The sequence below is a fragment of the Antechinus flavipes genome, chromosome 3 (assembly GCF_016432865.1).
Source record: "Antechinus flavipes isolate AdamAnt ecotype Samford, QLD, Australia chromosome 3, AdamAnt_v2, whole genome shotgun sequence".
Classification (NCBI taxonomy): domain Eukaryota; kingdom Metazoa; phylum Chordata; class Mammalia; order Dasyuromorphia; family Dasyuridae; genus Antechinus; species Antechinus flavipes.
Window position 1 is genome coordinate 51786539 of NC_067400.1, and position 14680 is coordinate 51801218.

General features: G+C 36.7%; 1 protein-coding gene across 4 annotated transcripts in view; it reads right to left on the reverse strand.

Moving 5' to 3' along the window:
- The window catches only part of RASA2 (RAS p21 protein activator 2), a 126932-nt gene that overhangs the window by 92203 nt on the left and 20049 nt on the right, over positions 1 to 14680 (reverse strand). For all 4 annotated transcript variants that reach the window (XM_051983358.1, XM_051983360.1, XM_051983357.1 and 1 more), the window contains exon 3: positions 14077 to 14180. In XM_051983358.1, the coding sequence (XP_051839318.1) occupies positions 14077 to 14180 (104 nt within the window). The remainder of the gene's footprint in view (positions 1 to 14076; positions 14181 to 14680) is intronic.

The window sequence follows — 14680 nt, forward strand, 5'->3', positions numbered from 1 at the left end:
TTAACAGTGTGGTGATACAAGACAATTCCAACAGACTTGGGATGGAAAGTGCCACCATCCAGAAAGAGAACTGTGGAGACTGAATGTCTTTTTTCTTTCTTAAGGTTTTTTACCCCTCATTTTGATTTTTTTTTTTACACAACATGACAAATATGGGAATGTTTAAAAGAATTGCACATATTTAACATATCTGACTGCTTCCTGTTTGGGGGAAGAAGAAGGACAGGGAGAAAAATTTAGAACACAAAGTTTTACAAAAAAGAAGTTGAGGGGCAGGTAGGTGGCATAGTGGATAGAGCATCAGCCCTGAAGTCAGGACGACCTGAGTTCAAATCTGGTCTCAGACACTTAACACTTTCTTAGCTGTGTGGCTCTGGGCAAGTCACTTAAGCACAACTGTCTCAGGAGAAAAAAAAAAAAGAATGTTGGAAATGATCTTTGCATATATCTAGAAAAATAAAATACTACTGAATGACAACAGCAAAAAAAAAAATTCTGTTTCATGCTGACAACCATCTAGGGGAGGCAGAAACTTGTTATCACTCCCTTTTTACAAATGAGGAAACAAAAACACAGAAGGTTAAGGTGTTTCCTAGGGTCACAGGACTACCTGAACTTAATGTTGTCTCTCCTCTCTATCTCAGGGATCATGGCAGCAGTCTCCCAAGATCTCTTCTTGCTTCCATCTCTTAGAATCCTTAGCTCCTTCAAGATTCCTCTCAGATGGAACATACTCAAGGACCGCTTTCCTGCCTCTGTACTTCCTCCAGAAATTGCTGCAACCTCTCCCTAGAATGTGTGTGTGTGTGTGTGTGTGTGTGTGTGTTGACCTTTCTAAGTGGTCAAAACTCTTAGAATTCTTCAAAGCTCAGCTCAAGCAGCAGCTTCTATAAGAAGTCTCCTGAGCATCACCTGCTCCCAATTTCACTTACATTCTCATGTATGCGTGTTTTCTTTGGCAGACTGTAATAAGATCATTGAATAGAGGTGGCTTTCTTGTGTCTCTGAACTCCTAAAATCTTGTCTAGTGTGTCTGGACTTTCAGAGGCATGTTAGAAATGCTTGTGTCTTCATGGCTTATCGCCATTATGATGGAAAAATAGCAAGAAGTACATTTCAGTCAGCTTTCTGCCAGGTTCCTAGGTCTTACATAGAGTTACTGTTTAATGTCTACGGAAGTAAACTTAATTATAATTATGTGAAGACATTAAACATTTTCATTATAGTTTGAGCTTATTCACTCAAAGGAGAAAACTAATAAATATAAGTCAAAATTATGCTACTTAAATTGAAAATTAAATACAACTATTAACATTATATGAAATTTAAAATATAAACAATCCTGGGATTAATAATTCATCCATGAGAGAATAACCATCCCTTTTAAGTACTGTGATTAAATCTCGTATATATGATCAAGAAGTATGATTAAACCACCCTTAGGAAAATAATGATTTTAAAATATTTTATGTATATATAAGCAGCAGCATTAAAATACCTGATGTTTTTACATTCTTTTTCTCTGGTAATAAAATGTAGACAAAAGTTAAAATTACTACTAAATATTCTCTACCCAACCACTTTTCTGTCAAAGTGCCTGACCAGACCAGAAAAAAATCCCATACTTAACACGTTTTATATCATTTGTACTGTTGTTGAGTTAGACCTGTCATGTCCAGCTTTTCATGACACCAGATCATATTGTCCATGGGATTTTCTTGGCAGAGATACTGGTCTTGATTGCCATTTCCTTCTCCAGAGGATTAAGGGTACCAGTGACTTGTCCAGAGTCACACAACTAGTAAGTATATAGCTGTCCTTCATTCTTGAAGAGAACCGAAATGACATCACTATATCAGAGTCACAGTACTGTGTGTCTCACTATGTCTGATAAGACCTATATAAGCCTGGAAGGCTGTACCACAGGTCGGGCACAAATAGTCCATATGAACGTTTGGAATGAAGAAGGCTCTAAACTTGTGCATCTTACCTTTCTTTTGAACTATTACAATTCTGCCTGATTCATAGAGCACAGGATATTCCTTGGTGGGGGGATGCCACACGGGGCAGCCTGAACCAGTGTCTCCCAAGCTTCACAATCAATTTCAAAGTATTTCAGAGAGACCTTAAGAGTGTCCTTGTTTTTTGGACCTCTTTGTAAGCACCTGTCTTGGGAGCTCTCTGTAAAATAGTCTTTTAAGCAAGGGGACGTTTGGCATTTGAACACTGCTAGGCCATTAGAGTTGCAGTCTTTAGAGCAGAGTTTGAATACCTGCCTGTTTAGCTCGAGAAAGGACCTTTGTAATTGTGTCCTGACGGGTAATCTTCAGAATCTTCCTAAGACAATTTAAATGAAAGTGATTCCGTTCCTTGCCATGGTGGTAATAGACTGTCCAAAATCCACAGGCATAAAACAATGAGATCAGCACAATGGCTCTGTAGACCTTCCGTTTATTAGGTAGCTTTTACTTTACCAACACTTTCCTGTGGAGCCCTCTAAATGAGCCAGCTCTGGCAACATGTACTTCAACTCATCATCTATTTGTATACCCCTGGAAAGTAGTATACAGCCAATGTTAATGAACTTATCTACAGTGATCAAAATTTTTCCATTTGCTAAAATCGATGGTTCCACATATGAATGGTGTGATGCTGGTTGGTGGAGAACTTGCGTTTCCTTTGTGTTGACTGTTAGGCCAAAATTAGTACAAGCAGCAGAGAATCAATCCATACTTTGATGCACCCCAGCCTCAGACGGTGCATTGAGTGTACAATCATCTGCCAACAAAAAATTATGCACTAACTCCCCCTCCATTTTATTCTTGCCTTGTAGCCTTTTCAAGTAAACTAGTTTCCTCTCAGGGAGGTAATTAACCATGACACCATTTTCCTCGTCATTGCAGCTTTCTGACAACATTGCTGAAAACACCAAGCTAAACAGCATGGCAGCAAGCACCAAGTCCACTCTTGGTGGCTGGGAGAGCCCAAGAGCATCGTCCATCTCTCAGAGCAGGCAAGTAGGCCACTGGGAAACTGACAGGTGATACTGACGAACTTCTTTGGGCAACCACATTTTAAAAGAATTTCCCATGAGTCCCCATGACTGACAATGTCAAAGGCCTTGGACAGATGATCAATGTTGTAGACCTCTGTTCTGCTCCTGGAATTTCTCCTGGAATTGTCAGGAAGTAAAAATCCTATTGACTGTTCCTCAGACCTTTCTGAAGCCACAATAGCTTTCAGGCAGATGACCATCTTCTAGGTGAAAGATTAGCCTACTAAGGAGGATTCTGGGAAGAATCTTGCTAACAATTTCTAAGAGAGATAACACTCTCCTAGACCCCTCATGTTTCAGGACAATCTATTCCCTTTACCTTTATAGAGATGAACAATGGAGGCATCTTTGAACTCCTGGGATAACCTCCCATTGCCATGTAACTTGGAAAATCTCATTCAGCTTTTGCATGAGCAATGGACCCTCTGTCTTGTAAATCTTAGCTGGAATAGAATCAGCACCAGATACTCTGACACACAAGAGGAGTCTAATGACATTCAAAACTGCTTCTTCAATTGGGAATCCGGCTAGAGAGGGTTTGACTTTTACATGAGGTATATGGAAGTGTTCAGCCTGTCTCTCTAAGATCACATCCTTATCACTAATCAGCGTGACATCACCAGCACTAAGTAGCTGAGATACACTATAGGCCTTTGGTCCATACATAGGTCCTTCATATTAGGTCCTTCAGAACCTACTATAAGCATTTTATATTGTTACTACCTGCATAAACCTGAATTTCATGTGCTTTCTTACTGAACCAAGAATACTGTGTCTCTCTAAGCTTTGTTTGTATTTTACTTTGATAGTCAAATGCTGCCTTATTAGAGACAGTATCTTGCTGTTACATCTTGTACAAGTCCTCATTTTTCACTTATCAGTTCATGAATTTCCCAATAATTTTTGTGTACCATTCTTAATGTTTGCCAGTTTTCTAGCCCAGATGAATAAAGGTAGTACTATACACCAAATCTCCTAAAGGTAACTGCTTTTTAGCTCCACAGATACTAATTGTATTAGCTCAGCATTCATTCCAAGTTAGCAAAAAACTGTTCATATAAAGGAAGAAGCTCTCTAATATGCTGACATTAAATCTTCTGGTAGCTGTCTTGCTTCAGGCTACCTCTTTTGTTGAATGAAAATATTTTAGCCTGGAGAAGGTAAAGCTTTGATCAGTCTAGCATTCTGCTTCACAAATTACCTTTGTCCCTCACATCCTGTTTGTCTCTTCTTATAATGACATAGTCTATTTAAAGCCAATGTTTGCTGCGATGGTGCATCCACTAAGTTTTATTACATTCAGATAAATGGAAGACAGTATTGATAATGAGAAGATCATGAGATGCACAAGTGCTCAATAATATGACTATTGCTATTGCTGTTTCCAATTCCATTTCTTCCAAGGACCCCTGTTATGTTTAGTAGTCTTGTTTACTCTTACATTAAAGTCACTTAGTAATATAAGCTTGTCCTCTTTTGGCACATTGATGGTAAGGGTCTCCAGGTATTCATAAAATTTTTCTTTGACCTCATCAGGATTATTGTGAGAACATATACATTGATGATGGTGACATAGGGCATTACTGCAAGTAGCATCTTGCATTCTTGCAAGAGACACTGCATTGTCATTAATCTGTTATTTACTCCTTTGGTACACAAGCTTATTGACTAAATTAGTTTTGATTTTAAAACCTACCCCAGCTTCATAGCACTCCCTTTCACTATGCCACTCCTGAAGAATGTGTATCCAGCTCTGATTTCAGTAAGCTGGCCTTCATTTGTCAGTTTTGTTTCATTAAGAGCTGCTATTTGGATGTGATATCTACTGAGTTCTCTAGCAACAAGAGCTGTTTGTTTTTGTATTATTTATAAATGTGCAGACATCCCATAAACCAGTGGTGAATGCAGTTTTTTTTTTTTGTTCTTTTTTGTTTTCTTTTTTGACCTCAGAGTGAGATTCCTATTTACCATGGTTAGCAAGCCAGGGTTGGGTGAAGCAGATAATTTTTAAGGTACTTTTTCTACCCACTTCCTCACTAGGAGGTGAACAGTGTGGTTCTTTAAATGCTGTTCAGATACTTGGGGGCTGCTGAATCCTACTGATGCTTCCAGTGAGAAGACGTCCTATGGCTTGAGCCTTCTGCATGCAGGGTTCTGCCTACAGCTCACAGAGTTCCTTGGTGACTGCTTTGTCACCACAGGACTTTGAGGCATGATATGGGTGATGTCTTTAGATCTCTTAATATACTGGATTTAAGCGAGGCAGAATTGGGCTGAGTAAAGCCATAAGTAGGCCTATAGCCATTAGTGTCCAGTAACAAGACAAATTCAAGACATCTGGTGAAGGCTCAGGATACAATGGATGACATCCTGTATCTTCAACGTCTAACCGAGCTCCACAGCATGTCCTTTAATTGTCTTCTCTGCCCATTCTGCTGGAGGAAATCTTCACCCTCCAAACTCCTAAGCTACTATCCTCAATCTGGGAGCCCAGCTGCCAAAAGAGTTTACCAGGTGTGGCCGCTATGTGTGCTATGCTTCTTAGAGTCACAGCTAAGAACTGGGTGGATCAAGTGGACAGCAAAGATGGAAAGCAGCCCAGAAAATGGCACAGCAGATCCTACACTCTACAACCCAGTAAGTGTCTTAAGCCAGATCTAAATTAAATCTTCCTGACTCAGGCTCAAACCTCTATCCATTGAATTCAGTTAGCTCCAAAATGATTCAGAATAAAAATTATGAATAAACTTTCAGTACCGTATGCTGCAATGTGATTATAATTATTATTAAATTACAACATTATAAGATCTATTCTACCGTTCATCACTGAACTAGGCAAGAAGAACAGGACGCTAAAACTTTAATATCCTACAGAATCTAAGATTCTAAATTCCAAGCCTAAACATTGCTTGTATACAAAAATAAAGTACAGAAAAGTCCTATCTTACAAATAATTTAATTTTTAAGAGATAATTCATAAAGTATATTTCATTCATACAATAGATATTTAATCAACATGCAAAGCACTATTGTAAGTGGGTCTCAAGGTAGCCCAGCCCACCAAAGTATTCTTAAATTATAATTTGAGAAACTAATGTGGAATTATTTATAAAACGGCTTCTAAGAAAAATAAGATGAAACTCCACATAACAGGAACCCCTACCATAGCCATAAGCCAAGAGAGTAATGCTTCATACCTTTCTCCTCTTTCTAAAATGGCCAAAAGCCATTTTCTTAATGATTAAGAAATACTTCTTACATCTTGCATAGACTGTTTATATTCATAATCAGATAACCAACTGTATATAATCTTCATGTTTCCTTTTTTCCACTTTTTCTCCCTACAGATGAATCAATTACTGGCACTCTGATTTCATTAGACAAATTGGGAAACATCAAAAGAACTGAACACCTTCTCCCTATTTATGGAGTACTGCAAGATGGAAGACAGTATGCTGACCAAGTTTGTAGCCACATATACACTTAGAAAAGCCACAGAGATAGCTACATCAACAAATATTTATATGTTGAAACAATAATTATTTTTGTCCAAGAAAATAGACGACCTAAAAAGGAAAATAAAAATTTTTCAAAAATTGAAAGTTTCCTCTAGTCTTGAACTGTAGTTTTCTTGGTATCAGTTTTTGAAAGAAAAGGTTTAAGTTTACTTGTAGAGAAAACAGATGGCAAAATGAATGAATGAATACTGGCAATGAGAGATGAATGACTACTGTAGCCTTAGTGGAATCTCAGGCTCTTAATGGAGCCTCAGGTCAGTCACTTAATCAGTACATTTTTATTTCCTCAACTGAAAAATATGGTTTGGAATAGTTCACCTTTAAATTCCTTTCTAGTTCTCAGAAGCTTTTAATTACTCAAAATTTTAGGTTTATTTTCCTAGAATAGTATTTATTTTACCAGTTTTAAGCCATTTCACTGCATATGAACGTTTCTGCATACAAATGGATGCGGATATCCATTTTTTAAATGCTCACATAATACTGTGGAAATTTAAAGGTGTAATCTTTCCTTTCTCAAGTCTTAACCATGTTTTATGAAAAGAAGTGACTAAATGTTATATTGATTCCTTAAAAGTGGAAAAAGGGAAGAAGCAACCCCAAAAGCAAAATTAGCTGCAAATGACATACATGGAAACCACTTTTGCTGTCCTCTCATAAGAAGCATCTTTTGCAGCAGCAGCAACGTCTACATAGTTTCTGTGAGTGTTACTACAGTATGTCCTAAGATTTTACATTGGACTCCTTGAAAAGAACTGCCAGATGGCAAAATCCTGACTGTGAACACACTAAAAGCAGACTTCCTGTGTTTCTGCTTTCATCTAGTTGAAAACAATAAACTGGTGAAAAGAGAAGATAAAAGGGTCTGGAATAGTGAGTACAGATCTCACAATACACAAAATTACATCAGAATGGAATTAAAGAGTTGGGAAAACTCCAGCTAAAATTTTATAATATAACAACAGAAATAGCAGCAATACAGAGAAACAATAACCTACAGCAATAGTGAAACCAGACATCAGGAGGTATTAAATAATAAGGATACCAGTAGCTGAAGGTAGTTGGACTAATACTCTGTTACTAAGAAAAGCAACACCAAAACTTGTGTTTCTGGGCAATTTTATATCATAAGAAATGTTATGTCAGTGATCAGTGACTCAAGACTCAAGTGCTAGCAAAAATTATGATCCATAGAATAACAGAGATTCAGACCAGAGAGATCTTGAATATTATCTAGTCTAATCCTTTAATTTCCCAGATCAGGAAGGTAAGGCTTAGAACAAGTAAATCATTTATCAAGACTGGAACTTGAACCTATCACTTGAATTTATAACTCTTTCCTAGCATTATATTATACCAAGGGACTAAAAAAGAGTGAAAATATGGGTAGAAATGGGACTTTATTATAAATGACTATTTATATATAAGTAATAGGTAAAGAAAGACCTGATTTCAAATCTGGACTTAGGCCCTAAGTCATTTAATTTCTATTTCAATATCCTCAATTGTAAAACAGGTATAACATAATAATTATTATTATTATGATAATAGCAACTCCTAAGGTTGAGAGTGGACTAAATGAAGTGATATTTGTAAAAGGTTTAGCACAGTGCCTGACATATAGTAGGTGCTATATAAATGCTTGTTGGTTTCTTTACTTCTCCCTTTCCTTTTTTTCTAGTTTTTAGTGTCCAAGAGTAGTTGCAGTCTTTTTAAAAACCAAAACACACTTACTGAATTAGAAAAAATCCATGCTTTGATGTTTTTGTCCTCTTCAATACTTTAAAAATACTCTTATAAATGTGAGATCTGCCTCATCTGACACTTGTCCTTTGTACCTCAGGAAAGGATTTCAGTAGAAGGTTTCTTTCCCCCTTCCCTTTAACTTTCTGCCAATGAAATGCAATCTCTTTTGTGTTTTATATCCCCAATAGCTAGAATAATATAATTATTATAAATGGCTGAATTTAAGGACTTCCATGAACAAAATATTCACTACCTGAGATATGTGCAATCTAGTAAAGACTCTCAATCTTGGCTGATTCTACAATTTATTGGAAACCTCCATTTGGCTCAAGCCCTTCCAGAGCTTATGCTTTAGCTTTCAAGAATGCAGGGGTATTACCCTTTGATCCAGCAGTGTTTCTACTGGGCTAATACCCCAAAGAGATACTAAAGAAGGGAAAGGGACCTGTATGTGCCAAAATGTTTGTGGCAGCCCTGTCTGTAGTGGCTAGAAGCTGGAAAATGAATGGATGCCCATCAATTGGGGAACGGTTGGGTAAATCGTGATATATGAATGTTATGGAATATTATTGTTCTGTAAGAAATGACCAGCAGGATGAATACAGAGAGAACTGGTGAGACTTACATGAACTGATGCTAAGTGAAATGAGCAGAACCAGGAGATCATTATATACCTCAACAATGATACTGTTTGAGGATGTATTTTGATGGAAGTGGATCTCTTCGATAAAAAGAGCTAATTCAGTTTCAATTGATCAAGGATGGACAGAAGCAGCTATACCCAAAGAAAGAACACTGGGAAATGAATATAAACTGCTTGCATTTTTGTTTTTCTTCCCGGGTTATTTATACCTTCTAAATCCAATTCTCCCTGTGCAACAAGAGAATTGTTCAGTTCTGCACACATATATCGTATCTAGGATATACTGTAACCTATTCAACATGTAAAGGACTGCTTGCCATCTGGGGGAGGGGGTGGAGGGAGGGAGGGGAAAAATAGGAACAGAAGTGAATGCAAGGGATAATGATGTAAAAAATTACCCTGGCATGGGTTGTATCAATAAAAAGTTATTAAAAAAAAAAAAAAAAGAATGCAGGGGTACCTCCAAATACCAGACTGGGCATAAAAATGAGACATCAGTGGGATGAAAACACATCTGACAATATTTGAAAATTTTACTCTATCATAAGGTTTTCTTTTTATCTCCTGTAGCATTACATATGACTAAAATCCTCCTATTACTAAGGGTGCTACTGGAATTTTAACCAAGGATATGTAATGTTTCTGAGTCCTCTTTTTGGAAAAAGAAAAAGATAAGGCATCAAAGATGGAATAAGAAGTCCAACTTAACTGTTCCTAAAAACTTTAACTTTGCAATTTCTTGATTTTTACAACTAGGTTCCTCAGCCTTGAGATTTCAAATTTGTGCACAAAACCTTTCTCAGTCTCACAAAGAAGTTTCCAAAGTTTGGATCCTATGTCAAGGACTTTCTGCTGCCTTTACTCAGGACCAATATTTAAATCTTCACAAGTTGGAAAGCATCTTTCCTCAACTCTAGTTTAGCTTCCCTTATTACTGGATGTTATGGATTTTACTTAATTTAAACTTGAACTGAAAAGTACCTGGGGAAAAAAGATAATAAATTTCTAACAATTCAAAATACAAAGAATGGAGAAATTAGTTTATAAAATTTCTTTAAAGTTTATGTGAAAAATGAGAGGATGTGAGATCAGTTTTCAACCTTAAAAAGCAGCATTGTGCATACAACAGTGATAATTTCCACATTATGAGGCTTACCTGTTTTTTTCTAAACTAGATACAGAAATTCTCCCTGCCCACCACTCTTGCCATTAAAACATCAAAATGAATATTGGGATGAGGAGGAGGAGGAAGAAAGAGAGAGAGAGAGAGAGAGAGAGAAAGAGGGGGGGGGAGAGGAGATATGGGAGGGGGGGGGAGAGAAAGAAAGAGAGAGAGAGAGAGAGAGAATGAGTGTGTGTATATCACCAAGCTAACAATTGACATTTTCTATGATTGTAAATGCACAGATATTTCTACATAAAAAATTCTACATTAAAAAATGATAAAAGGAAAAAGTATAAAACATATTTTAGACATCATAATGAGAAAACTCAGCTACATACTTCCTATGACAGATGAATTGTAAGCCAAACCAACCTATAGCACTATATATTTTACCAAGAGATGAATAAAAATGACTGTGGCTCCATTGACTTTTTCCAGAAATTCATAGACTGCTTACAATAGAAGAATCTATTCCAATTAAATTAAATTCTACATCATACCATTTTATACTCTTTCATTCTGCCACCTTAACAATTGTCACTATATTCTTCTGCAGGAAACCTTTTAAATAAGTGTTGAAATTTATATAAATAACCATTATTCATTCCTATATGGCTTCTTTATTTCCATTATTATATAATACACAGCAGAATGTTTTGGCTTCATATTTCATGTAGTTTTTTAAGCCACTGCTATAGGTGACTCTCAAATATTTCCCTATGTTTTTTCCTGCAGTGACTGATAAACCCAGTTTTTCTAGCCCAAATAATATTCTTTTGGGTGATCCATTGCATTGTGCCTCTTTTTCTTTTCAATCATCGTGTTTATCTTTCATTCACTGGATTTCTGAGTTGTTGGTCTTGTGGCAAAGAGGAGGGTTTTTTGGTGGTGGCGCAAGAAGCATTATTGAGATATGGTTTTGAGTTTGATATAGTTGCATATAGATATCTATCTATCTATATATAGATGGATTTATATAGAGTAAAAATGAAGGGAGAGGTTATTGTAGTAATCCAAGTCCAAAGTATTAAATTCCTGGATGTAGTAAGAGCCATTGTAACTGAGAATATAGGTCAAATCTAAGAAATATTTCAAAAAGAGAAGTAACATGGTAGACAACTGAAAGAAAAAATTAAGCTTTATATATGATAGGTTTGAAGTATCAATAGAACAGCCTGATGAAACTGATGCTAAGTTACATACATGGTAAATTAGAAATTTAGGTCTAGAGCTCAGGAAGAGAGTCAAGGATGGAAACAGAGTTTAGAATCAAAGCCCTTTAATACCTAGTAGTCCCCCTCTTAACTTTCCAGTCTTTTTACACCTTTCTCCCCATAATACGTTCTCCAATCCAATGACAAGGGGACCATCTGGCAGTTCCATAATTGAGACAGTCCATCTCTTAGTGGCAGGCATTCTTTCTGGCTATTTCCCCTACCTGGAACTCTCTTCCTCCTCTACTCCAACTGAATTCCCTGGCTTTCTTTAAATTACAACTAAAATCTTTTACAGGAAGCTTTCTCCACCCTTCTTAATTCCAGTGGCCTTTCTCTGATAATTATTTCCTATTTATCCTGAATAAGCTTACATTGCTTATATTTGTTTATATGCTGTTTCCCTTGATTTTAAGTTTCTTGAAAGCAGGGTGTTTTGTCTTTTTTTGTATCCCCAGTTCTTAGCATAGAGCCTGGCACATTGTAGGTTTGTGCTTATTGGTTGACATAAAAGTGAGAACTATAATCAGGCAAATATGAAATCACTAAGAGAGAAGATGCAGTAAAAGAGTCATAAGAAAGGAAAAGGAAAAAGGCAAAGAACCTGAAAAGAACTGAGAAGAACCATGAGAAAGCACCATTGTGGAAGCCAAAGAATGAAGAATCTATCAAGTGGACAAACAATAGCTTCAAATGCTATAGAAAGGTAAGGTCTGAGAAGAGGTCACTGAATTTGGCACTTACATTTCTGGCAACCTTGGAGGGGATGCTTTCAATAATGGTGGGCAAAAAATCAGATGGAAGAGAGCTCAATGAATAATGATGAGGAAGGAGGCAACAAATTAATTAGACTCAGGAAGTCATGTGGCAATGAGTGCGGCAAAACCCAAGCTAATATTTTTAAGGGTGAGACTGTTCAAGGGAAGGTTTTTTAAAAAGGTAGGAAGATTTTGATTTAATTTGTCTTGCTCTGCATGACAAATATGAAAATATGTTTAGAAGAATTGCACATATTTAATCTATATCAAATTGTTTGTTGTCTTGGGAACAGGGGAGGTGGGGATGAAGGAGGGAGAAAAATTTGCAATACAAAGTTTTGCAAAGCTAACTTTGCATGTATTTGGAAAAACAAACTACTACTAGGAAAAAATTAACTGGGGAGAGAGGGGTAAAGATTGTACATAAAACTAAAAATAAATAAATAAATGAATGAAGCATTAAAGAGAAGATGGGATGAAGAATGGTGGTAAAGGAATAAGGAACTAAAACATGGGTGGACAAATTATGTACAATTATGATAAATATTTCAATCACACATAAAGGTGATATTTGAAAGCCATGAGAATAGAATGCCTCCAAGAGAATTATTCTATATAAAGGTCAAAAACAAAGCCCTAGGTGGGGGAGGAAGGATCATAGGCAGAAATTTGTAGGAAGTGGAAAAATCTGCAAATGATATCGAGGAGTCATCAGAGAAGGAGAAAAAGCTTTTGCCAAGTGTCACAGAGCCATCTCGCTTTCCCTTATCTCCAAAAGCTAAAAAAGTGAAGGGACTACAAGAACTAAGAAAATGTCAATGAAATTGGCAAGAAGACTACTGGGACTCAGGAAGAAACAAGTTTCCATAGACTGAAAATGAGGCTGTGCAAAGTTAAAAAGAGAATGAGTACACAGAATATAAAGCAAACAAGTGCAGAGGCCTAGACTTGGGATATTAAGGATCCTAGCAGCAAAAGCAAAGAAATTAAATACTTATCAGAATAAAGTAAAGAGATGGTTCTGTTTCAAGAAAGAAAGAAAGAAGAACCCAATGGAAAAGAGAGGGGAAGAACATTAAGTACACATGGTAGCTCTTTTAAATACAAAGGAGCGCATATTAAGTGCTATCATGTCACAGAAACTGGAACTTCAAAAAAGAACCCACTCGCAAGAGTTTCTATTCTACAGAAAGGATGTAGGTACATGAAATACCTACAAAGTAATCTGAGGAAGGAGAAACAACAACGGTTTCAAGTAAGAGATGACCCCTAATCTGAGTTTTGTAGGAATGTGGGGATTCTGAGGAAGAAATCTGAACCATTCCAGGATTATATGGACACCTGAATTGTGTAGTTCAGGGAACAGCAAATTAGCTAACAGATCTAGATAATGAAGACAAAGAGGATGGGTTCAATTCCCACACAAGCCAGTCTGTGACCTGTCTATTGGTCATATCTGTTCCAATGCTGACTTCAGCAAGTGGCTTGTCAATTATGTGAACCTGTTCCAGTGGGAACCAGGCAGAATGATCCTGGGATCCTAAGTCTGAGGCTAAAAGTCTGAGGCTCAGAGACCATCCAGTACAATCTCCTTATTTTCCAGAAGAGGGAGAATGTTAATTGATTTGTCCACGGTCACTCAGATCCTATGTGTTAGATAGGATATGAATTCAGGTCCTCTGACTCCAGTCAGCACACTTTCCCTTCTCCCATGCTGCTCAGAGCAAAGATATCATCAAGAGTGGGGAGGAAGACTCAAAAGACTCTGCTGAGAGTGGATCAATATCACTAATCTTTGTCTGAAGAGCCCAGCATAAACTCAGAGCTAAAATAATATACCTGAGAGTGAAATTTATTGGAAAAGAAAAAGAAGATAACATTATACAACTATCACCATAATTCTTAGAGAAATTATTGGGATGGGTAAATTAAAAAGCATCACATGTATGACAAATAAGGATCACCAATGATACTTACCTATTCGAAGATCTCTTTGTAAAACACTCTTATCATAAATGTAGAAAGACAAATACTGGAAAGTTCTTGGAATCTCAAAGTAAAACTCTTCACTATAAAATGGGCTAGAGAAAGAAGGAATACAATCTGTAAGGGAAAGTTCTGATTATCACAAAGCAATATCATGCCTAGTAAAACAAATGATGTAATAATCTTATTCCAACAGATTCTAAACCAAACTAGGTTTCCTCTCAGGTTCTGAGAGGACCTAGATCCCCCTCAATTCTCATCAGAGAATTTTAATGGTTTATGAATAGATGGTCTCTTGGCTTTGTGAATTCTGATCACTCTGAAAAGATCTAAAAACCCAAATGAAGATGACATTGCTGACCCCATGATTTACCCAAGAATGGGGGACATGAAGTCAACATATCTCAAGGAACCAAAGTTGAAGTTTAAGGAGTGCTAAGCAAAAAAAAAAAAAAAAAAAAAAAAAAAAGGTATAAGGAATAGGAAGTTAAATCCTGATCTATAAACCAAGAAAACTATCTTTCAAAAAATTAATTTAAGCATTGGAATTCCTTAGGCTAGAAGTGTTTCTGGAGAAAACATGGGCTTTGAAACT